General features: G+C 39.0%; 1 protein-coding gene across 4 annotated transcripts in view; it reads right to left on the reverse strand.

Annotated features, from left to right (window-relative positions):
* arhgef25a (Rho guanine nucleotide exchange factor (GEF) 25a) overlaps positions 1-24756 on the reverse strand; it is a 79478-nt gene that overhangs the window by 19480 nt on the left and 35242 nt on the right. For all 4 annotated transcript variants that reach the window (XM_079588280.1, XM_079588283.1, XM_079588281.1 and 1 more), the window contains 2 exons: positions 2207-2517; positions 78-188 (listed from right to left, as the gene is read on the reverse strand). In XM_079588280.1, the coding sequence (XP_079444406.1) occupies positions 78-188; positions 2207-2517 (422 nt within the window). The remainder of the gene's footprint in view (positions 1-77; positions 189-2206; positions 2518-24756) is intronic.

Raw genomic sequence — 24756 nt, forward strand, 5'->3', positions numbered from 1 at the left:
TGATTAAAGTACATTTAAATGGTTTAAAAAAGTATTCAAAATGAACCCAATAGTCTGATTCTGGCAATCTGACTTACTTGTGTATGTCCTAGTGTGGTGGATCCCTGTGGAGAGTCTGACTGGAAGCTGTAGGACTGCAGGTTACCGGGATCACAGTCACCGAGAGCAGGCAGGCCATCTCTCCACTCCTGCACACACAAACACACATAAAATACTGCTTTAAAAAAAACAGGAACCACAACCTTCATGGTCTTTCACAAACATCAATATTCAGGTCAAAATAGAGCTGACCCATAATTCCTCTCTCTGTGTGACTATGATGTGTGGTTGTGTTAGAGGGTCCTAGTGATTAAAGCTCACATCGAACAGTTCTTTCGGACAGAGGTGAACCACAGGGCTCCAGTGAGCAGTTGGTCGCACCGTTTGGTGCAATTCACACGGCATTATGAAAAACAGAGACATCTGTACTGTGATGTAAACTGATGTTTTCTGTGAGAGGCAGTCTTTTCTTCCATATTGTGACGTATAACCGAGTGAAATGACTTAAAAACAAGAAAAAATGTAAGGCGGGACTTGATTTCGTCTATCAGGAATTGATAAGAATGGATCGGTGGATCATTGCGGTTTGCTATTGCTGTGATTCCATGCCCTTGTCCTGCCCTCGCACCAGTAAACATGTCATCAGAGAAGAGAAGAGATGTTGTCGCAAGACGGAGGGGAAGTTATTTTGATTATAGATTACGAGAGCACACGAATATCGTATATACACGAATATAAGACGACCCCCCCATTTTCCAGACTTATTTTTGGGACAAAAAGAGATTTTTGTGGAAAAAAAATCTGGTTTTCAACAGAAAATAATTTTATTTGAAAATTGCACTGATAATTCATTCTCTCTCTTCCAGCACGCGCGCGCACCTTTCTCTCTCTCTCTCTCTCGCTCTGCGTCTCGCGCGCGCACCTCTCTCTCGCTCGCTCGCTCTGCGTCTCGCACGGCAGAGAGGCGCAGCGTTTTAATTCAGTTAAACACAGATATGTTGCTTCTCTAATTTTACATGCAAGTATAGCCGAAATCACAGCACAGATATTGTTTTTATCTTATGTGTATTTGATTTCATCAGACCACGGCTCGATTATCAGGATTTTTGTGCAGATTAACATCTTGAAAGAGAAAGCTGGTTTTGTCTTAATGGGTCGCGTTTAAGTCACTATTTCATATTAATTCTGTTGTTCTTTCTCCCTTTCCCCCCATGATTTTGTCTATATCGCGAATATAAGACGACCCCCCATTTTCCTATTTTTAGGACAAAAACCTTGTCTTATATTCGGGTATATATGGTAAATAAATAAATGATGTGCACTGATAAATCATTTATAATAAACACTGGGGTGTGCAATATAAATCGTCTACGATAATAACGTAATTGTTGTTTTGATGTGCTATCTGACACTATCAAGTATGTCCCTCACTTTGTAAAAACCAAACAAAAATATTGCCTAAAGAGTGTAGCCTGGGAAAACTGACGAAATTCCGGCAAATTTGAGATTTGCTCTGCAAGTCCGTCTGGCCAAGAGCCAAATCGAGGCACGAATCACAAAGTTGAGGCGGGTTTTACACAATGACGATCGCTCTGTTTGGTCTCTGGGCGCAATTGGATAGACCTAAAACCAATCAGAGCGATCATCATCGTGTAAAGCCCGCCTCAACGATTGGTGCCTCGATTTGGAAAAATTGGAAATGGGCTTGAATGGGCTCTTGGCCAGACTGACTTGCAGAGCAAATCTCAAATTTGCCGGAAGTTCCTCAGGGTTTTAATTGCCATTATTAAGGTAAAAATGCAAGTAAAAGATAAAAATCAATTTACACTTATTGGAAATTTTTATTTCTGTCACTGCTGCGAACCACTGCACAAAATATGAAGAATAACAAAAACTTTACGAGTCAACTGTCTCGTACCAGCACAATAACACACTCAGCAAAATATTGTCTGATCATCGTTATCGGGAAAAATCACAGAAAATATCAAGATGTCATTTTTTGTCAATACGCACACCCCTAATAAACTCTGAAACATTCCATAAAAAAGAATGGCCAATTCTGATTTCATGGTGACTTTAAAAACAGAATATGAAGGCTTCTTGATACTGATAATGAAAAATAGAGTGGTTTGAGTGAAAACATCCCACATCACAACATTTTCCTCACCAGCTCTTTGTCTATGACTGGCAGGATGGTGAACTGCTCCTCTGTTGTTTGCGGGCTGCCCAGGTCTTGGCTGCTCCTGGTGGGTGGAGGCGGTGGTTTGCCATCCAGTTTGCGGACCTGCCGCTCCCCCTTGGCCGTCCCGGTCGCCCCGGCGCTTAGCTTACGCACCGGATTGGTCAGCCACTTCTTCAGGGTGCTGACAGAGCGACGGGAGCCAGGGGAGTTTGGGGCCGAACTGCCAGAAGCCTGGGGCGGCAGAGAGGCCACCGAGGTGGAAATACTGCCCTCACTGCCAGCGGCTGAGTATGAGTCTGTACAAACAGAGAGAGTAAAGAGAGAGAGGGAAGAGGAATTAAGTTGGGAATAACCATCTGAGAGGACGACAGCAAGGGAAAACAAAATAAATCTGCCTTATATATAAACACACTCAATATAAACACACTATAACACTAAATATGGCCCATAGCTTAGACATTGTGGAGATTTTTTCCCATCTCAGGCCTGTGAGTTTCTTCAACTATGGACACTTTTGACCCTGTGGACTTTCACCAAATACACTACTATTAAAACATTTGGGGTCAGTAAGAATTTGTAATGTTTTTGAAAGATGTCTCTTATGCTCATCGAGCCTGCATTTATTTGATGAAAAATCATGTAAAAACAGTAATATTGTGAAATATAATTACAGTTTTCTGTTGTAATATATTTAAAAATGTAATGTTATGGCAAAGCTGAATTTTCACCATCATTACTCCAGTCTTCAGTGTCACATTCTAATATGCTGATTTGGTGCTCAAGAAATATATATTTTTTGCTATCTATGTTTAAAACAAATTTTTTAAAAGTTGTAATATCATGAAAATCAGACTTTTTTCATGTTTAAGTGCTATAATTGGGTCCCCTGTGCATCTACCCAGAAAACATGAAAACTTTGTTTCAGTAAGCCTTTATCTGCAAGCATGTCAAAGAATAAGATCAGATTTCAATCCCCTTCTGACGTAGGAAGGGGATCTTATTATAATATTACCGCCCCTTAATCAGCACGTTTCTACCCACGGAGCCGTCATTTGGTTTATGCAAGCGACAACAGTGTAAACAGTTCTAACACAATGGCAAAAGTTCGAGCAAAGCATGCAAACTGTTGTCGTTGGCTCCACAGACGAGTACAGAACACTATTTAGAGTCCCAGCCTCAGACAAGACAAGAGAGCACTGGATTCATTTTATTTTCAACGGAAATCCCCCAGAAACAGATGAATCAATGTAACTCCACAACAACTACATAAATGCATCCACTAACCATTCAGAAACGTCTAAGTGCAGAGTCTACACTCCGCTACTGGTTATTTCTGAGATTTTGGATGAGTGAGATTATTCGCGTGGTTTGTTATTGTATAAAGGATTGTCACTCTTCTGGTGCAAATACATGCACCACAGGAAAATTCTGCCTTTTTCATGAACCTTTTTACTATATTGTCATTTCTACCACATCAAATAATACTGTTTTTCATATTCTGGAAATGACGGTGGTGGAAACAACAAATTAAAAAAACAGACTTGCCACTTGCCCTTTGTCTTGTTTAAGGCTAATTTCATAGTTAGTTTTAAATATCCCAAATACACGCATTTAAATAACACAGACACACTTTAAGCATAATTTGACATAATGACACACTTAACTATACTCAAAGATCTTTCTGTTTAAGTGCGAGTGAATCTTTAGGAAGAGCAAAGATATGCTGACAGAGTGATGAATGGCTCTTTCGTTTACTGAAAAACAAATTTATGGAGATGCATTTGGAATGTAATATCCTAATTACTAACCCTCTCATTCTGAATAATACATATTCATCAACACTGGTATAACGGTAAGAACAAAATCATGCGCATGCATATGCATCTGTTGTGAGTCCAGAAATGTAACAGAAATTTAGTGCAAGAACTTTTAAATACATTGTCATTCCTGAATGCATTTGTGTGTGATCGGTGCAGACAGGCCTCGTGCCACACATCCCAGTTAGTGTTAATCACATGAGGACTACTCAAACTGGTTTAGGGCAGACTTTGAGAAGCTACACTGGTTAGCCACGCTGTCGTGTGACCCTCGAGAGCTAAATATAGACCCCGCCCCAAAGTTGAGGCTCAGGCTGAGACTGCGGTGCTGGTGTCAGAGGGACCCTGGGAAAAGAACAGAGGGGGATGTGCACAGGAAGCACACTTTAATCCTCGTCCACAGGAAGGTCACCAACTTTTTTTGTTCTCTCACCACGTTGTGCCTCACGCCCCCCACTACTCTCTTCCTGACCCAGAACAGTGGCTGTCTGAGGTTATCAGCACCAGAAAGGACAGGCTTCACATGTTTCAGTCTCTCGCCATTCTAATCTAGCCCTTGTTTGACCCCCTGATTCAGCCGAACACTGCCTGACAGGATGGCATAAACCAAACACACACAGACACACACAGGCTGTGTCAGTACCTGCTATATACCATTGCTAAACCAGTATTTTTCTAAAATTAATTTTGAAGTTAAGCTTTATTTTCCCTTGCTTAAGACATACTGAAAACTCAGTAGGCAGCTTTAACATAATCACAAATTAGACGTGTCTTTTTTCTAGAAATGTGACTTACATTGGGTTTGTTCGGGGTCAGTTTAATTTCAGCAACAACAACAATTTTTTTTTAAAATATAATAAAACAAATCAAAACAAACTATCTAAAATATATAATAAAAAATATTATTTTGAGACTATTGCGCATCCAAAGAATTGTGCATTATCGTGCATTGCAAGTCAAACCGCTATTTATTTTTTTCGATCTCAAAACTCTTGTGATTTTTTTTTGCAAGCACTTCAAAGGGTTTAGTTTTTCGAACCTTATTTTAGAGTGTGTGTCCAATTATTTCACATGGATTAAGAGCGCTGTGGATGGGGTCAACAGGTGATGATGGATATTGGATGCTTTGTATTGGTCTGTTAGCAAAAAAGCAAGCAAAACATTTTCTAACACACACAAAAAAAAAACTTTTCGGAAGAATAAATGCTCAAAAATAATTGGTAGCACTTTATTTTACAGTCCTGTTCCCCATGTACATACTATAGTAATTACAATAACTGGGTAATAAGGTACTAACCCTGAACCTACCCATGTAGTTACCTTATATTACCAGTACTTTCTTAGGTAAGTACACTGCAAGTACATGTAAGTGCACATACTGTAAAATAAGGTGCAACCAAATAACTCTATAAATAGTTTTTGGGGCAGAATTGTCTGGGGCACCCCAGGAATAAGTAACATAATGTAACATTAGATGTTAATATGGCCTGGGGGTCTCTCAGACTCCAAACAGAACACAAGGGTTAATGTAGAGGTTCAACTAATTTACTAAGCTAATGTTTTGTGTAGCAGAACCAACCTAGAATTTTTGCTGATACCAAACAACCCCTGTCGAGAACTAATCCACAAACTTTCCACTTTCATCAGGGAATAATCAGTGAAATAATGGCGCTGACCTCAACCCAAATGGAATTCAGCAGAACCTAAAGTGGAGGGATTATAACTCTTATTGCTGGCTAAACAGCAGGGCAAAGCTGCTTTCCTGATACTGTGCTGCTGTGTGCTCGGAGGGGGGTAGCTCTCTGTGTGAACAACATGCCAGACTGTTCCTCCTGTCTCCCCACACGGGGCACAAAAGAGAGGAATGGTTTCATTCCACACTCAGTATGGATCCGACAGATTAAGAAAGAATGGCAGTTATGAAAAAGCTAAACCTAATTCATTACCCTGTTTGTTTTTTGAGCAGGGAACTGAACGTTATCAGGAACTAAAGGCTGTTGTGAACTGGCAGCCACTGCTTATCGTATCCTCTACAAATCACCGGTGACACCCACGTGAAACAATGCATGATCCATCACTATATTCCACATGCAGATTAAAAATTGTGTAACGTGTCGTAATGCAACAAAGTAGAGCTGAACGATCACTTGTTAAAAGATCGAGATCTCGATTCAAACACGAGATCCCCTTTTCAGCATTGCGCTCATTGTGTTCTGTCTTCCGGTTTGTATTTCCACAGCATGAAGGTAAGATTGTACAGATTTATGAATGAACCGCGTTTTAAATTCATCCCGGTTTACTGATGTGTTATGACATTCGCTTCAAATATTGTAACGCTTATGATAACTTTCATTAACTCTACAATAAGTAAATCCACTTCACCAGCTAATTACTCTTCGACAGCAATGCCATAGAAATTTACAGAGTTACCGCAAAAACGGAAGCTCAATGACCAAATTCTAAAGATGGCTGCACGCTTGTTTCTTTGGCGCACAAGGTTTGTTACACGGCTCTGTGGAATACTTGATTCTGATTGGCCAATCGCACCATCCAATAAGATGTTATTGTTCTTCCCCAATAAGAACCGGTTTTAAGACGGTTTTAACAAACAGGTACGATTAAAACAATTATTTAATCTCAAATCAATATCTCTTTTTCCCATAATTATTTAAGTGGCGAAATGACGTGTAATAAGTGGCATGACTGTACCGTATAAATGTCCGTCTAGTTTGAACTAGCGCTTGCTAGCAACTGCTTTATTTGCGGAAGCTTTGTGTTTAATAAAGACCTAATAAAATAACTCAAGTCAATATTTTTTGTCGAATTATTTACTTGTGTGGCAAGATCACCCGTCAGGGTTTATTTTGTGATAACAGTCGGCTGGATGTACATTATCCCTTATTTCTGTGTTACAAGTATTCAAATTATCACAGAACTGAGATAAAAGTTTATAGTTTGGATATAAATACTGATGTCTATGGTATGGTAGTGATCAAAACATTTTTAAATTAACTTTGGCGCTTCAAATAACGATTGTATCGATTACATTGTAACAAGCAGGGTCGGCAGTTTTGCGTAACAAAACCAGCCCAATTGCTATTCAAAACCCGCCCAATCATGGCCAAAACTAGCCCAATCGCATTCAGCAGGGATTTCGGAAGGGGAGGGGGGGTCAAGGGTTGAGTTGGTTGCTTCAACCCACAGCCTAAAAAAACAACAACACGGCAAACAGTGTAAAAGTATCCCAATTCTGCATGAAAACCGCCGAACTTGGAAACGCAACAAGTGCAAAACACAAGGCAAAAAATTATCCATTGAATCATTCATTCAATTCTTTGTTCAAAAACGATTAACCCAGTATGACACAAGTGAAGTATTTATGAACCATCCATTCAAATAGACTGTAGCAATTAATATTTTGTCAGAACATCTAGTAAGTAACATGTTATTTTGTTTAGTTGTCTGTTCAGAATCGTGAGAGAATTGTAATCTCCGTGTGAAAAAAAGCGATTAATCCAGAATCGTGCAGCTCTATAACAAAGCACACAAATAGAGAACCAAAAAAGTTTTTAAAAAAACCTTAAAGCAAACCTGAAAAAAAAAGCAAGACTAAAATTGCAGGAAGAGATGCTCCATTTTGATTGCTGGTAAACTGAGGGAATTGATTCAAAAGCTGCAAAGCGATGCTTAAGTGCTAGTGGTGTACAGAGAGAGATCCTCTTAATATGGCACTGACTGAGTGCTCAACACATTAGAAGGGATTTTCTGAACTCTTAATATCTAGATAGCTTCAGCGAAGGAGAAACTACATAGATTATATAAAAAGATGTCTTTATGTAATATCGTTTAAACATGTATCTGTATGCTGTAATTAAACAATTCGCCCTGTAAGATTTTTTTCCAGAACATATTTGTCATGGGATAGAAAAATGACAAATGATGTCTAAAATATCTCAGTTGTTTAATAAAGCAATTATATTAAATGGAGAGCAATAGAAGTCTCAGATTTGTCTACTGACAAAAAGATCCTAATCTCTCTGATTTAGAGATGCCAGCAATTTCACAAACTATTTTCAAAGATTTTTTTTTTTGGCAAACATTTTTTTAATGAACATTCCTCATTAATTTCTTCCAAAAATAAAATTATCCTAGGTATGCTACTAACATTAAAGTTATTTCTGTACAATTGTCCCAGTTATTTTTATTTAAAAGATGAACATCTGAGACAATTTGATACTTGTAGAAATTAGAGCTGTGTTTCTAAAGTTAAAGGGGTCATGACATGTTTTTTTTATTTTATTATTATGTTCCCTTAGGTGCAATTATAGTATTACTATAGTTTTTTTTTACAAAAAAAACTTTTACAATGTAGTGATTTATGACCTTTTCCCACCCTGTTTCTCATCCTCTGATTCAAACAGTCTGTTTTGGGGGTGTTTCCCCTTTAAGAGTTCAGTGTTAATGCCCATTGTTATGATTGGCTAACGTCAGTGCCTATGCATCAATTATTAACGCCCCCAGCCAGAACATTTGCGGATTCCGCGTATTTAAAAAGTAGTTTAAAATTTTAAATACATTACTTACAGTTTGCGTCGTCGTTGTTGAGCCCAGAATAGTCGGCACGGACTTATCTTCAACAGTTTTCTGGCAAAGCCAGCATCATTTTGGGATTTGTTTTCAAAACAGTCATCCTTCAAATGTAACGTTATAGAACAAACGCTTAAATTGACACTGCCGTGACTGAGACGTCCAAAATAAAGTGCATCCATTTTCCCCTGACGACTGAATCTTTCGCAGCGTATTCAAAGATGCTAACTAAGGCAATGCGTAGTTGCCTTGCGCTTTAAGCGTAGTTGTCTTGTGCTGGAGGCGGTCTATATGCAAACGCTGGTACGTCACTTTGTACCGTGACGTCACTTCTTACCATGGATCCAGAACGAGCTGTATTTAGAGCTTGATTAAATAAATGATTCGTTTATAATGGGGAGGACGTCTTAAGCTATGAAACTTGCAGGACGTTTTAATGGTACAAAGACCTCTTATATACCAAAAGATCAAGGCAAATTTGGTTTCTCATGTCATGACCCCTTTAAATAAAACTAAAACTATTAAAATAGTTTTTGGTAAATTAAATAAACTGAAATAAAACAATGTATAATAGATGAAAAACTTAACTTACTGGGAGCTAAATGAAACATATAAATTTAAGTTGAAGTATATTTACTAAAGCTAGAACTATTTCTATTTATACATGTTTAATAATAAAATAAAATTATATATACAATAATAAGAATTGTTATAAACAACTATAACTATTAATTACTAAAATTAATTACTACAAAATTACTAAAACGTAAACTAAAATTAAAATGCAAACTGAAAACATACTCTTTATTGATAAAAAAAACATAGTATGTAAATAATGCTAAAATAACTGGCATGAATATGCGTTTTGGTTGACTGGATCTCAAGTAGACGGGGGGAGACGCATTCCTGTTTACACCTGGTGTTTTAATCCATCTCTTTTGTCCACTTTCAACCACTTCTGTCCTGATTTCTTCGAGGGGAGGACTGTGCAGGTAAATGTATGGGCTTTTTTTTATCTTTCGATCTAATGGACAAAACAAGCTCATGCAATTTACATATGAACATGCCCAGAGACGACGGAAAAACATACGGAGAGCAGCAGCTTTCATTTCTGCTCTGATAGCAGCAAGATCAGGCCGAACGCGGTTAGTCAAGTCAAGTCACCTTTATTTATAGCATTTTTTTACAATACAGATTGTTTCAAAACTGCTTTACAGTGATAACAGGAAAATAATGCAACAAAGTTTGTTTTGCCTGTACAGCAGATCTAGAAGAAAGTAGTGTCATAGTCCAGCTTAAGTAAGTTAAGTTTCTGTTGTAAAAAAAGTTATTAATTTAATTAATTTATCTATACAGCTACTCTGTGGAAAACAGTGATGTCATTGTCCAGTTCAGTTTTTCATTCTCCAACCAAAATTGGGTCTCCAGCCAACAAAGTTTAAATCCCATCTGGTTGGCACGCTTCCCATTATGTTTACGCATTAGGTCAGTAGACTTTTGTGGCTGTTCAAACACATTTACCACATGAGTGTCTACAATACGAAGGCAATCCGGTCGAATGCGTTTTCGACTAACTCTGGAAGCTCAAAACATTTTAGACCCCATTTACTCCTGTATTTAGCAGCACATTTATAAATGGCCATCGATTTTACAATCTTGATTGTTGTGAAATCTAATAGAGAGCCTAAGTCCCGCCCCTCCGCTTCCGGCTCATGGGACCTTATTTCGGAAAAAAATATGTATGGAAGTCAATGGCGAGAGATAACTTATCTTTTTATTCCGTCTGAACTGTCCCCTGAACTACACATATGATGTTTGTCAATTTAAAAGGTAAATATGAAAGTCAAGAAAGTCGCAGTTTGTCATAAAACAGAAGAGTAACGTTTAGTTGTATGTGAAAATCGCTCGATGAACTACATCTCTCGTCTCGCACTATGTAGCCTACGTCACAAGATCCGTTGCTCGTATGTGTGTATTCTGGCTCAAAACACGAGTCAGGCATGACGGCGTAACGTTAGGATTATAATGTAAGACTATAGAAAAAATGACAGACGTTAGCTTCAGTAAAGTTAGCTTCATTCATTGAGAGAAAAGGTATGACGTCGCATGTGCGCCTTCTGGGTTTGTAGTCTTTGTAATTACGTATTTTCACAGTCTTATACCTCAACAGTTTTACATCAAACTGCGACTTTCTTGACTTTAAAATGTATCTTTTAAATTGACAAACATCATATGTGTAATTCAGGGCACAATTCAAACGAGATCAAAATATTTGTTGTCTCTCGCCATTGACTACCATACAATATTTTTCCGAAATAAGGTCCCATGGTGGTCGACCGGAAGGGGAGGGACTTAGGCTCTCTATGTACATGAGGAGTGAGATCATTTACATTCAAATGTTAATTAAACTACACAGAATAGAAGCCAAAACCCATCCGTATAAACCTATAAACTGCTTAAATAATCTGGATTCAATCCGATTTACTGAATAGAAAGAGACACAGTGTGAATTCTGTAACCTGTTAATATGGCCAGAGAAACAGGCCTAATGGGGTTTTCGGATTTCCCAGATCTCAGGGCTACTGAGCGGCCTTTGTACACAAAAAGATCTTGCCGGCAGAGAGCCACTGGCCCCTGAAACTCCAGTCTCCGTCGTTGGAAACCTCTCCAGCCAAATGAGTGCCTACACAACACATTAGCTGCGAGACGGAAACGAGAGAGCGCAGTGAAAACAACCCTGCACGAAACAACCCAGACAGAATGGTTATCTAAGGTTGGCTCAGTTGGACGGAAGAAAACAGAGAATTCCCCGCAGCCCCCCGCTGGCAGGCACGGCCATCATTTCTGGAGAGCATGTGTTTCAGCTCAGAGCGGCCGGTGGGCTGTTTCATCGGCACTCAGCAACAAAGTCAACATGAAAGCGCGAGTGGGGGGTGAGTGTAAGGGGATCTGAGATGGAGAGATGAATGGACAGAGGAGAGCAGGGGCTCAAAATAGGAGGGAAGGGAAAAAGGTCTTGAACAAACACAAGCTTAAGGCACAGTGGATACAGGAAGAGACTGAGAAAGAAAAACTAACATGTTATATCGCTTGAAAACAGGCTGTAAACAAGACTGCAAAAATAATTCGATATAACTTCATAGGAAGCAAAAATCTGAAATGCCTGCGCGTGCGTTGAAGCAGGGATCTGTATGTTATGGAAAGGACTTGCTGTTTGCAAGAGTCTGATTTCATGCGACGACTGTCTGACTCCAGACCTGCAACACTCGGTCCAACAAAGTTGAACACCATGTAGAACTGAACAGAGAATGACTTTTACATTTAATTTCTGAATGAGAGAGAAAACAGGCTGCAGCATTGTAATTAAAATTGGAACTGAACATTAGAATTGAATTTCAAAAAATTTTATTTGATGTAGTTTAAAACCTTTTTTTCAATATAAGTTTCATTATGAATTACAATGTTATTTAAATAATGTTTGAAATGCAAAAAAAATACTATTTATTAAATTATTAATATTTCAACATGTTGTAAATCAATTATCATTAATGAATATATGCTATTAAATATACAAGGAAATATATACAATATTATACAATGCTAATAAATTACAATATTTTATTGGGTAGAAATTGGGAGTAAAATTACTTTTAAAAATCCTTATCCAGTAGGGCTGCTCGTCATTATTATCGATTAATAGTGTACATCTGTACATCATACATATGAAATATATATAATTATTTTATATGAATCATGTAATTATTTATTTTTGGTTGGTCACAAAACATGATAACCATAATTAACATAATACCCATTATGTTGGTTAACATAAAACACATCCAGCACTGCAAAGGCCTTCTTTGTTTCTGACTGGGTTAAGTGTGTCTCCCTCCATCACTCTGACATTGGTTGACAGGGAGAGGAGGGGATGTAATACTGAAATGAAAAACCATTCTCCTGTCAGTCTGAAGAGTGTGTGTGAACTCATTCCTGTAATGGTGTGTCTGAGAGCCAGGAGATTACAAAGAGGCATTTTGATAATGCTGCCACAGCACTGTTCAACAAAATTGATAATTAAAAGCTGAATTAGGCAAAATATTAAGCCTGAGCTACCCTTGTCCCCACTGATCAGCTAATGCTGTGCTGTTCTTCCAAGTCTGTCATCTCTCTCGCTCTCTTTTCACAATCCCTTTCCTTCTTCTAAATCTCCATTCCTTCTTCTTCTTCTTCTCTCTCACTCTCTTTTGAGCCCTGTCTTTATAATAAGTCTGGTGCAACAGAAGGGATTGTTCCCTTTTCTGAGCTTCACAATCTCTGTGCTCTGGGATAATGCTGATTCTAAGTCGCTTCCTAAAAACTTCTCAGACTCAATAATCTGAAGAGGACGCATAAAACTTACTCCTTAATGATGATTAAAGCAAAAAGTTTGAGACCAATGTGGAGAATCTGGGATTCCCAATTTAACTTCAAAATAAAGTTTTTAGTTTCATTAAAGCAAAAGAGAAACATAATATATTTTGAAATGTATATCAAGTATTAACAATTTTAACCATTCAAACCTTCATATTCCAAATTATGTTTCATTGAATTGAAATCTGTATTAATTTAGTAATATCAATATTGGACTCTATATGGGCATAATATCATATCATATCATATAATTGTATTGTATTGTATTGTATTAAAGGCTCATTCACCAGGGACTTTTATTATAAAAGCGGATTCGCCATACTATTCCTGTAGTGAGCAGCGTAGTTAGTTGAGTTGCCGCTATCTGCTGTGTCTGTATGAGCTGTCAGCTGTAAAGACGTTCATTCCTGTATGTTCGTGGTGATTGCTGCAGATGTAACATCAAGATGTTAGTTACTGACCTCAAAACTCTATACATCATTGAATATACATCTGCGGTCCATTCCTCTACCTCCAATACACAGAGTTAATCTGATCACCTGTCTCCTCATTATTTGTGCATTATTTGTAAAAGGCACCTAGAAGGGTTTCGTTTTCCATTAACTAATCATATGGACCTTACAGTCCAAAACCCTCTCCAACAAAAATATATAATATAATATAATATAATATAATATAATATAATATAATATAATATAATATAATATAATATAATAATTCAATTGCTAATTAAAACCAGCCCAATCATGGCCAAAACTAGCCCAATCGTGTTTCAGGGAGTAAAAATCACTGTATAAAAATACAGTGTAAGTGTAAAAGTAGTCCAATTCAGTGAGAAAACCGCATACTTGGCAACACTGAATAAGATATAAAAATTTGGTTTTAGAGACTGTATCATGAGTTCTCTTTCGAGGGAACTCGAACTGCATCGATGGTGACACTTTGGGGAACGCTCTTAGCGCAACGCATCTGAAGTATGAATGAAACGAGTCCAATCCTGATTGGTGCTTCGTCATGACGTAACATGTGACGGCATACACGGAAGCTACAAAGGGACGCCGGCACACAACAGAGTAAGGCCCAGGTCACACCGAACGCGTTTTCAGGTTCGAAAACAAGGTGCACAGCACTGCCTTTTTTGGCCCTGAATCACACAGAACAAGCAGTGCACTGCGTTTTTTATGTTGCTAGGCAACCACTGAAACAGCTGTCCTGTCAGTCAAAGTAAACGTCATATTAGCTTTTTATTAACTTTATAAACTTTCTGTTAACATTGTGGTAGTTATGGTTCGTGAAGTCGTTAAGCTCCTAACCCGCGACAGCCACCACAAATTTATCGTCCATCATTGCAGTCTCCGGACGTTCAAAGCAACTGTAGCTTTCGTCACTACAACGGAAGGCCCGCCTCTCCATTCATTCAATTGGACAGTGGGAAATAACGCAATGACTTTGGAGGCTTTTTCCGCTTGGAGTTTCTTTTTTTTTTTAGGTGCAAATTGGGTCATGTGCAGCGCGTAGATTACGGGTCTACTCTGCAATAAAGATTCTGTGTGGGTGCGAGGCATGCACAGTCAGTTCCTGATGGTGCTGGCTGTGTTCATTGGGGAAACATCTCGACGCGCACAGCCGTGCGTTTTCGGGTGTTTCAGCCTCGCGACTGTTCACTTTCTTCTCGAGAGATGATCCCGTTCCGCAGGGTTACACGCAGATGCCTTCGTTCCCTATCTATGTGGAAAAAAAGCTTGGTTTCTGTCCCAAGGCCCCGTGCTAACCCCTGTTCCCTGAGAAGGGAACGAGACACTGCATCCCTACGCCACACCTTCCCCTGCCTGGGAGCGACTCTGTTGTGTGCCGGCATCCCTTTGTAGCTTCCGTGTAACGCGTCATGATGCAGCACCAATCAAGATTGGATTAGTTTCATTCATACTTCAGATGAGTTACGCTAAGGGCGTTCCCCAATGTGTCGTCATCGACGCAGTGTCTCGTTCCCTTCTCAGGGAACAGGGGTTACAGTCGTAACCTGAGATGTTTTTCTTGAAAGTATAAACCTTCCTAAATTAGTGAAGTTTATGATTATAACAAGTGATAATGTGAGTGGTACTATGAATGATATTTACTGCTGAAATAGACAAAGATACTGATAATGTCATTTTGTTCAATATATTTGCCTTATGTAACACATATACAGCTCAAGAAATGAAAAACTCATTAGCCATAAAAGCATGTCACTGCTTGAAATCATATAGAAATGTATGTGATAATGTGTGCATGTGAAGACCGAAGTGTTTTGGAGTGCACCTTTCCAGGAATTTGGGCACCATTTCCGCTTATTGATTGTGTGTGGTAGAGTGCTGAGGCAGCAGCGCTGCAGGAGAGAGTGTGTTGGCTCTAATGGGCGGCAATTTTCAGAGAGGCTCAGGACTCTGGAGACCTGCAGATCTTTAGTCAGTTTTTGTTTGGCACAGCAACGGTCACTGCGTTTGGACTGGGGTTGAGTCACTGCATCTGCACCTGATGCTTTCTTCATATAGGATGGGAAAAGACATATCTCCAAATACATAAATATTTTCTTTACAATCCCAGGTAGATATGGACTGTAATATAAGCACAGACTGTAATTTGCAGATAACTAGATGTCATCTAAAAGTTTGGAGGCTAGAGCGGAAAAGGCTTTGGAAAATATGAAGATGTTATGTACTTTAGTAAGGACATTATTTGGGGAAAAACTGTGTTAGCTAAATAAATGTGTCATGAACAATTTGGTTTTCCATCAACTTCCTCTTTGTGGCCATCTAATATAGCTATAATCCAATTCCTGGAGATTGCACCTAACACAGGCTTTCTCATTTCCACCCACACAGAAGAAGCAAATTTGCTCCTGGATGGATGATGTGTCCTCCCCCAACCTTCAGTAAAAACACCTACAACAGCAGTTCTCAACCAGGGCACCAGGGCCCACTAGGTGGCATCAGCAAACTTGCAAAGGGGACCTTAAGATGACTTAAAGGGATAGTTCACCCAAAAATGAAAATTCAGGAAAAAAAAAATATATATATTTTTTTTTTACTATCGATGTCAACAGGGCCCAGCTGTTTGGTTACCTACATGTGACAAAATTGTCCTTTTTGGGTGAACTATTCCTTTTAAAAAGTTTAAAAGAAGACAAAACAAGAGTTGACATAAGCTAAAATAACTAAAAATCAAGATAATCCTTATTTAAATTTTTGAAGAACACGGATTCCTACAGTCTTGAAACATCTATAAGGTAGCCTAACTTTAAAAAAAATTCTAAACCTGAAAAAGTCATATATATAGTTACGATGAGCTCTTAGGCAGGAATGCAAGGAAAACATTTTTCAATCAAAAACAAATCATTGGGCGTATAGTGGACACATAGTGGTTTAAAGGGATAGGTCAAACAAAATGTTTAATTTGTCAATTACTTTCCCCTGTTTATGTTTATATTGCTCTCTTTAAAAGGCACTACAAGAGGAGATTATTTATTTGAAGATTACTTTAGCTATTTGTGTCCATATGGAAGTCAGTGGGGTCCAAAATAACACTGAATGCGACTGAATTTCATTGTAAAGACGGAGACATTTTTCCAAACGTCCTCTTTTGTATTTTGCAAAAGAAGAAAAGTCATATACAGGTTTGGGAAGATGAGGGCAAGTACATTTTCATTTTGGGGTGAACTATCCTTCTAATGTGTTAACATTGCTTGGGTAGCGTAATTGTAGTGTCCTCTCATTCTACAATTAGATCATGAGAGTGGCATGCAAGTGGAGCCCCAAATGCAGAATCATTTGGAGTGTCTATTTTTCTCTGTTGTCCTGAAGTATGTAGTTCCTGCTATTTGTCTCGCTCTCACTTCTAGACCACTTGTTCTCAACCCAGGCCTGGCCTATAGATTGTATTTCACCTACGCAGAGGAAATGGAACGGTTCGAGAGGGACAGACAGGTCTGTGTGTGTAGTGGCACTGAAGGACGGCCTCTCCTGAGCAGACACGTAACACGCCGTACCAGGTCGTACCGTACTGCACTGCACCATTAACATCATTTGCTCTGAGCTCGTGGGTACACACTCCATCTCTCACTCTCGAACCAACTGGCTGGCTGTGATTACAGCCATTTCCTGGCTTAGTTTTTCCAGCAAAACTTTTATATGTAGCCTGATGTTTATGGTCATCGACTTATTTGGGGTTTTAATTATTTCCCCCCTGCTTTTCTTCTTTAGCTAAAAAGATCATTCTAAACCTACAGTATATGAGTTTCTTTCTGGGGACTAATGCTTTCAAACTTTAAAAAGAGCATGATGAAAGTATCATAAAAACAGACTATGGGCCCTATTTTAACGATCTGAAACGCAAGTGTCAAAGTGCAAAGCGCAAGTAACTTTGTGGGCGGATCCCGGCGCTGTTGCTATTTTCCCGGCGGGAAAAATGACTCTTGCGCCCGACGCAAATCTAAAAGGGGTTGGTCTGAAGTAGCTTCATTATTCATAGGTGTGGTTTGGGCGTAACGTGAAATAAACCAATCAGAGCGTCCTCTCACATTCCCTTTAAGAGCAGGCGCGCTTGTTTCATGGCGGGTCGCTATTATAACGGCGGATTTGCCGGCGCACGCCAGGAGCGGTTCACAGCCGAGGAAACCGACGTTCTCGTCAGGGCCGTAAAACACAGAGAAGTGACATTGGGGATGATGGGAGAAACCCACCCAAATTAGCTTCGGTTAAACAGGCGTATATTTTGGGTAGTAAATGTGTAGCCTAATCTAGATTTTTTTTATTTTTTTTATCTAGATAGATCTTTTTCACATCTTCACACAACAATGATTTCCCTCGTGTGTTAATATTTTTCCTTGTAATAATGTATGATTTGCAAAAATGAAAACTGCTGCATCTGTTTATATTAGAGAATCAAAATGGATGCGCGTTAACATTATGGCCAAGCACGCGCCCTTAAAATACCATATCACTAACGCGCAACGCGCCACTGTCTTTAGACAGTTTTTTTCCTGGTCAATGGCGCAATTGCTTTCTAAAACTGGAAAATAGCACCATGGAAGTTTTGCGCCGGAACATGCCTCCTCTTTGCGCTGAACCGCCCCCGCGAGCGCAAGTTCATTCCCTAATTTACCGACGTGCGTCTGTGGAGGGAAAAGTCCGCTGTGCGCGGGTGCAAAATAGGAATGATACATGCGTAGGTGTTCAAAGTCAATTGCGCTGGGTGCAAGATAGGGCCCTATATGTTAAGACTTCTTAAGAAATAGCATAGATTTCTGGGTTGGGGGGGGGGGGGGGGGCAGCAATATATTCTTCAAAATTTCCATTTTTGTATTCTGTAAGAAAGTCAAATGTTTTTTGTAGGTTATAAAGGGTGAGTAAAAGATGACAGCATTTTTATTTTGTGGGGAACTGTCCCTTTAATCGCACTTTTTCATGCATGTTTGTTTAATTGATGAGAACTGGCACTTGGCTGTTTCATCCGTTGCTCTTCCACCCTCCCCGTCTTTCTCCTTTGCATTTTCTGTGCCACATGCTCCTTTGCTCTCCTTCACTCCCCCCATCCTGCAGCATATAGCGCAGTCGCTGTCGGCCTCCTCAACCCCAGAGACCTTCAACCACAAATGCCCTGCACTGCCCACACCCTGCCCAATTACAGAGACATTTCCATTTCCCCCCATTAAAACAGATCAGAGCTATGGGTTTAAGCCACCTTATGATTCCCTAACTATCAAAACTAAAGGCATGCTGCATCCTAAAACACCATTTTGATCCAAATATTTTACAAAAAGGGATTGAGGGGAAAAAAGTCAAAATGTTCTGAGAATAAAAATCATAACATTATGACATTAAAGTAGTAATATTTTAAGAATAAACTCAAAATTACGAGAAAAAAAGTACTGTAGTATTCCTATTGTGATAATCACACCTTTTCTCGTAATGCGAAATATTTTTTAATTTATTCACATAATATTATGCTATTCATTTTGTAATTTTAAGACTTTTTGATATCTTCGATTTTTTTTACATTTTAATGTGGCTTTAAAATGTTGTGGTAGCATCCTGATCCGTCATCAGTCCCCCACAAGTATGAAGAACAGAGTTGTGGTAATGGCATAAGCAAAGAGAAACAACCCTCGGTGAATTACCGATATGAATACTGTATGAAGCCACAGGCCAAAGATGAAGAACCACATACATATAAACAAACCCTGTGTGTTCCAGAAGTCATCATCCCTGGATTTATTGATCTTTTGTTCCTGAGTACGGAAAAGGATTTTCCACATCTTAAGAGGCTGCAAATGCAAGACCTGAACACGTAGGCACACTATAACACGCAGAAAAACACAAAAGTGTCCTGATATTATGGAAGTATAAGTATGCACGTATAGAAAACTCAAGCACGCACACACAGTCAGGCTGACAAAGTATAATTACCACCTCACTTGCACACGTATGCCATAAAACATCCAGTCTGAACACCGATAAGTGCACTTCAGTCCTCCCAAAAGAGTCATGACAGTAGACTTTCACCTTCTCCGCCACAGCATCAGAGACACCCTCCCATTTCGCCATATCAGACGCTTTCTCAAGAGACAGGCTGAATGAGAAAAGTTGAACCGTCACACAGATAACTATTATAAGCATGCGCACATGCTGAGGTCAGACGACCTGCCCTAAATGACACTCTATAATCTAATGAAATGACCGGATTTCGTGCATTTTTATGACTATAAAAAGCGAAACTAGGCATAATAATGCACTAGCGATAGCAGACTCACGCTCCAGAGCGTCTGAGTAAGAGGCTTACCACTCTATTAATGCTGTCTGTATGATGGTGAGGGAATTGAGTGCCATTGTACAAGCCACAGCATTCCTACCCGGCTGCTACCAAAAGCCTTCCTACCGCAACCCCGGCCTCTCTCCCTTGTCCACTTGCCATGTTCCACCACAGATGCAAAACCGCTGCGCAAGACCTAGACTGTGGCTATCTGCTTTCCTGGCTCAGGCCCTGCTGACACTACAAATGAGGGGTAAAAGAGATGTAAATTACACCCCAGACTAGAGACCTGAGTCAACCCCGACATCACCCCTCACTGCTGACACACTCACCCAGACGGACCCTGACTGCTGTTATAGAGTGGAAGAGAGGAGGGGGTCACTAACAGAGTGAACGATGAGCTCGGCGGTTCCTGATGACTCAGATTTATCTTTTCGCTGTCAGCTTTAGAAAGCACCACAGAATCCTGAATGTGAACGTCATTGATACAAGAGAGAGGTGTGTGAGTGAGATAGAGCGTGTGCAGAGTTACTCGCCAGTGGATCGGTAACTTTATTAGGAACTGTAACACAAGACGTAGATTAAATCAAATTGTAAGAACGATATTTGACCCACGCTGATGTAAACTATGTGAGCGAATCAAATCAAACATGTAGAAAGCATTGACTACAGAAAATATCTGCCATGGGCCATGACTAAACCAAACATTTAACTTGGAAAAAAAGGAATAGTTCACCCAAAAATTTTAATCATTTTCTCACCCTCATGCCCTTCCAAATTCAAGGAACTAAAAAAAATTAAGACAATTATTTTGTCAATACTAATGTACAATTGGGTACAATGGACTTAAAATGGTTTAAAAGGGTTTTAAACATTCTTCAAAATATACTTTTGTGTTCGACAAAAGAAAAATAAATAAATACAAAAAGAAAATGTTAAGAAAAAAGAAAAAAAAATGGGTTAACTATCCTATTAATTTCCTATTTAGCAATATGTGTCAGCTATAAAATAGTATAATGCAGCTGGTTGCAAAAAAACACTTAATTCATAATTACAATGACTGGCTTTCTCAAGGAGCTTAAGGAGTTCGTTGCAACTGGGTCTTAAGCTTTAGCATTTTGATAAATGATGTAACAGGAGATCAAATAATCGCTGTCTACATTTTTGTATTGCAGTTGAGTGTGTTAAGGGGAACACTTTTAAAAACAATGACATCATATTGCAAAAAAATTGACAAATTGTCCCGGTCAAAGCTCATCCACAGGGACAGATAGAAACTGATGAACAGAGAGACTCAGTCTCAACAAAAATAATATGCTTTACAAAAAATGTCAAAGAGGCCATTCAGGAACATTTTGCATCACAAACACAAACTAAACCTGTCGCCAATCGACCAACTAATAAATCAATTAATCTAGTGTTTACACAAAATCAACCCAGTGAGACTGAGCATGGTTTTGCATGTTTTTACTGTAATATTTGAATATGTATGTAGATAGAATCTATACATTCTAAAGAAGTTCTGTTGTGTTTATCTGAGTCCATTATGAAGATCCATACACTGTAATGGTGAGCAATCTGCATGTTTTTAAATCGCCGCCCTGGGCAACAACCTGATCACGTGGGCATGCAGGTGGAGAAAACCAACAGCACCTGTTCCCTACACGGGATAATTAAGTAAGAGAATAACAGAAGAACTGGCATCCCAATAAGATGAACACACTCTCCATACACAGTAAACATCTGAAGTTATTATTTCAAACTACTTTGTGTCTGTACCTCATATTCCATCACAAAACACAGCAATTGTGCATGTGACAATGAGTGTGTAGGAGGACCTCCCTGTGTGTAAGCTTTTATCTGCCTACAGCAGCCTTTGGTTCATGAGGCAGGATTTTTGGGCCCAGATGCCACGGATTGTTCCAGAAAAGAAGCCCTGCAGTACGAGCGTGTCCACGTGGCACAGCCTGCGTGTGCATGGATCTCCACAATTATGATCATTAGAAGCAAAAAAAAAAAACATCTCCCTGTAGATGCCTGTAGATGCATCCCCCTCTCCTACTGTACCCACACATGATCACAGCAGAGCATCATGCATTGCAGAGTGCACAGAAAATATTTTTTACAGTCTTTTTTTACAGACCTCCCACAGTCCTTTCGATACAATCGATAACTTGACGCAACAACAACAACATCTGAACATCCTTAAAAGTTACATTTACTTGAGAAACAAAAGAGCAAAGATATTTATGTAATACACAGTATATATATATTTTATGCACTTACATATATTTAAAAACAACGGATGCCCTCTATTTTCAGTTTAATGATTTTGTATTTTGCCTTGTTTCTCAGTTATGTTGTGGTAGCTTCATGGGTGTCACTATCTGCGTGGGAAGATCTCTGCTTTTGTGTAATTCTTAAAAATGACGATGCTTCCAGCGACTCATAGGTGCATCATAGTTAACATGACTGATTGCACACTGTATACAGTATGTGCAGACCAATAATGGCTGTTAAGCCTCCAGCGCAAATTTTCTTTCTGTTTTCTTCTAAGTCACATTGCCATGGCAACTAAACCCCAAAGGATGAGAGTTAGGGACAACCACACGAAAGAAAAGCTGTCAGAGAGACACGTTATGGGCATCGACTAACATAGGCATGCACACACACGTCTGAAAGTTCACTTTACACAGTGAGCTTATTATAACTCACATCAAAGTCACACTGCAGCCAATCATTGTCATGTTAAGCGCAAGAGATTGACTGACTGTGAAAATGCCGAGCACCATCAACTGAGTGAAGGGCTGGTGTCAGCAGAACCTGCTTTTGTTTACAGGTAGAAATCTTTCTTTCTTTCTTTTTAGTTCTTTATTTCTCTCAGTATCAAATTGATCAATTATTAATCAGCATACCATGGTATTACAATCTACTATTAGATCACAGATCACTTCTTTCACTAGAAATACTATGGTATTTAACACATTAATGGGCATGAAGCTGGAGATAATACCATGTATTTTAGACATGTGTCATGGTATTACCATCTGATAACCTTCTGCGTTCCTTACTAAATCTACTGTGATGTACCATGGTATAGTGGGATCTAATGGTAATACCTTGGTACTTTGATATATATGGTACTGAAATTCATGTAGGTGTTAAGCCTATATGGTAAGCCAGGGTACTTCCAAGAATACCATAGTACTAACATGGGACATTCCCCAAACACTATAATAGTACCATAGTAAAAGTGTTGCTTCTGTCTGTCCGTCTGCCAGTCAGTCAGGACGGAAAAATTAAAGAAAGAAAGATCCATCCATAAATCATATTAGATATGGACAGATATTAATTAGGATGAATGGCTAGATATAATTTATGATAGGTGGCTATATCTACTTTATATGCCTATCCATAGAAGTAGAATATTGTGAAATTAGCATGCTTTTTGGAGATGTACTATGACATTGGCGTGTTATTCTTTGAAGTACCTATAGGAGTACAATATAAATAACATGTTATGTGAATTTCATAAAGCCATCAACACTAGTACCATCTAAATTTCAATGTTTACCATATTGGACCATGGTACATTCTAGAATACTTTTTGCAAGGTTTTTCACAAAATACCCTAGTATTAACATGTTTTTGGACATGGTACCATTTAAATACCAATTTTTTAAACACGTCCCATGATATTGCTTGCTACGGTATTTTTTAAGTACCCAGGTATACAATATAAATACTATATGATATCTGAATGTCAAAGTCATCAATCATCAGTACCAAGGTACATATATCAAAGTACAATCATTAGAACATGGTACCTCTAACCCGTAAGCATTCTTTCTCGCTGTGTATCTTTTTCTAATTAAACCAGCATTGGGCCTCATATGGCACTTAGATCAGCAGTTTAAGCCGAAAACCACAGGAGTGATTTAACAGACAAAGCTTGACGCTGAAGCAGCACACTTTCTGTTCTAAAATGAAAGTACACAATGTCCGCTTTAGAAGTACTGTCCGTTATATGCATTTCATTTCCGCCCAAGGTCAGAAGTAACTGTATTCAGACATGCATTTCTTAGTAAGTCGCTGGCTTGTTGCATAAGAGGATAACACGCTGGATTTCATAAACAAGCTATTATTCTCATGCTCGCTCTGAGCCTTAGCAAGGAGCATCTGTCCTTTTTTTGTATTCTGTGTACACGGAGTCAAGCTGCTGTTGGTCCAAGAGGTTAAAGTGCTGTTTCTGTTTCTACAATTTGTTTGTTCGCTATAAGAAAATATGTCTACCAATGCTGTCCGTGGAAAGCCCTTGAGACTTCAAGACAACTTCAAGAGACTGCCAGCAGTGACAGAGAGACCTTTGTGTTGAAAATCAATTCAATAATGCACCACTAAAATACACATCAACGGTAAATGAAAACTCTCCTCTTTCCACCAAGATAAACACCAGAAGCGTGTTGCTCATTCTGGCATTTGTAATGTTGTGAATCACAGTACAATTTAGAGCAGAGATTAGCTATGTTCAAAGAACAGCAGACTGTGGAATTCAGAAGAACGATGTCCTCCCTCTTTCTTTTTTTCTAAACAAGGCATGGAATGCACTCCTGCGTCTAATAACTTGTCCCCTCATTCTCCTCGTCCTTACACTGATGCAAACAGCAAACACAATGCTGCTAAAGCACCTCGGTGCAGAAAACAAGGTGGGAAATGTCTGTGGGGACTCCAAGGGGTCATGGTTTAGATGGTAGGTGCCGTAACTACACCATGCGATTAGCCAAATGACATTTACAGCTTCAAAAGATATGTGGTCACATGAGCAAAGATGGCAGACTTCAAATCACACACTTACAAGGATGCCCACTGAGCAGCGGCCTTTAAGATGAATGGGAATGTTAACGGATGATTCTTTCCATATAATATAGACCTTCT

The sequence above is a fragment of the Phoxinus phoxinus genome, assembly GCF_949152265.1.
Source record: "Phoxinus phoxinus genome assembly, chromosome: 18".
NCBI lineage: Eukaryota > Metazoa > Chordata > Actinopteri > Cypriniformes > Leuciscidae > Phoxinus > Phoxinus phoxinus.